Raw genomic sequence first — 458 nt, forward strand, 5'->3', positions numbered from 1 at the left:
AGCTGCTGCTGCTGCAGCAAATCCTGCTGCAGCTCCTCAAGAGCAGCAGCAGCATCACCATCTTCATCTTCGTTTTTTATTTCATATAAACTACCAATTGCTTTTACTCCCCCGTTGCTGCTGCTGCTGCTGCTGCTGCTGCTGCTGCTGCTGCTGCTGCTGCTGCTGCTGCTGTGTTGCTGCTGCTGAGAGCAGAAGGGAAGCATTCTACGCAGCGAGGTGTACGCTCCACCTGATACACCACAAACCCTAAACCCTAAACCCTAAACCCTAAACCCTAAACCCTAAAAACTAAACCCTAAACCCTAAACACTAAACCCTAAACCCTAAACCCTAAACAATGGAATTCAGAAAACAAAAACCAACACAAACTCCAAATCCTGCACGATAAACCCTAAACCCTAAACCCTAAACCCCAAACCCTAAACCCTAAACCCCAAACCCTAAACCCTAAACCC

At 47.6% G+C, this 458-nt stretch overlaps 1 protein-coding gene across 1 annotated transcript in view; it reads right to left on the minus strand.

Annotated features, from left to right (window-relative positions):
• Positions 1-103: 103 nt before the first annotated feature.
• The window catches only part of EMH_0036770 (uncharacterized protein), a gene marked incomplete at both ends in the record, with an annotated part of 3,654 nt that continues 3,299 nt past the window's right edge, over positions 104-458 (minus strand). Inside the window, one exon of the mRNA XM_013495121.1 lies at positions 104-232. Coding sequence (XP_013350575.1) covers positions 104-232 — 129 coding nt within the window. The remainder of the gene's footprint in view (positions 233-458) is intronic.

The sequence above is a fragment of the Eimeria mitis genome, genomic scaffold, assembly GCF_000499745.2.
Source record: "Eimeria mitis Houghton genomic scaffold, Emh_scaff1427, whole genome shotgun sequence".
Taxonomy (NCBI): Eukaryota; Apicomplexa; class Conoidasida; order Eucoccidiorida; family Eimeriidae; genus Eimeria; species Eimeria mitis.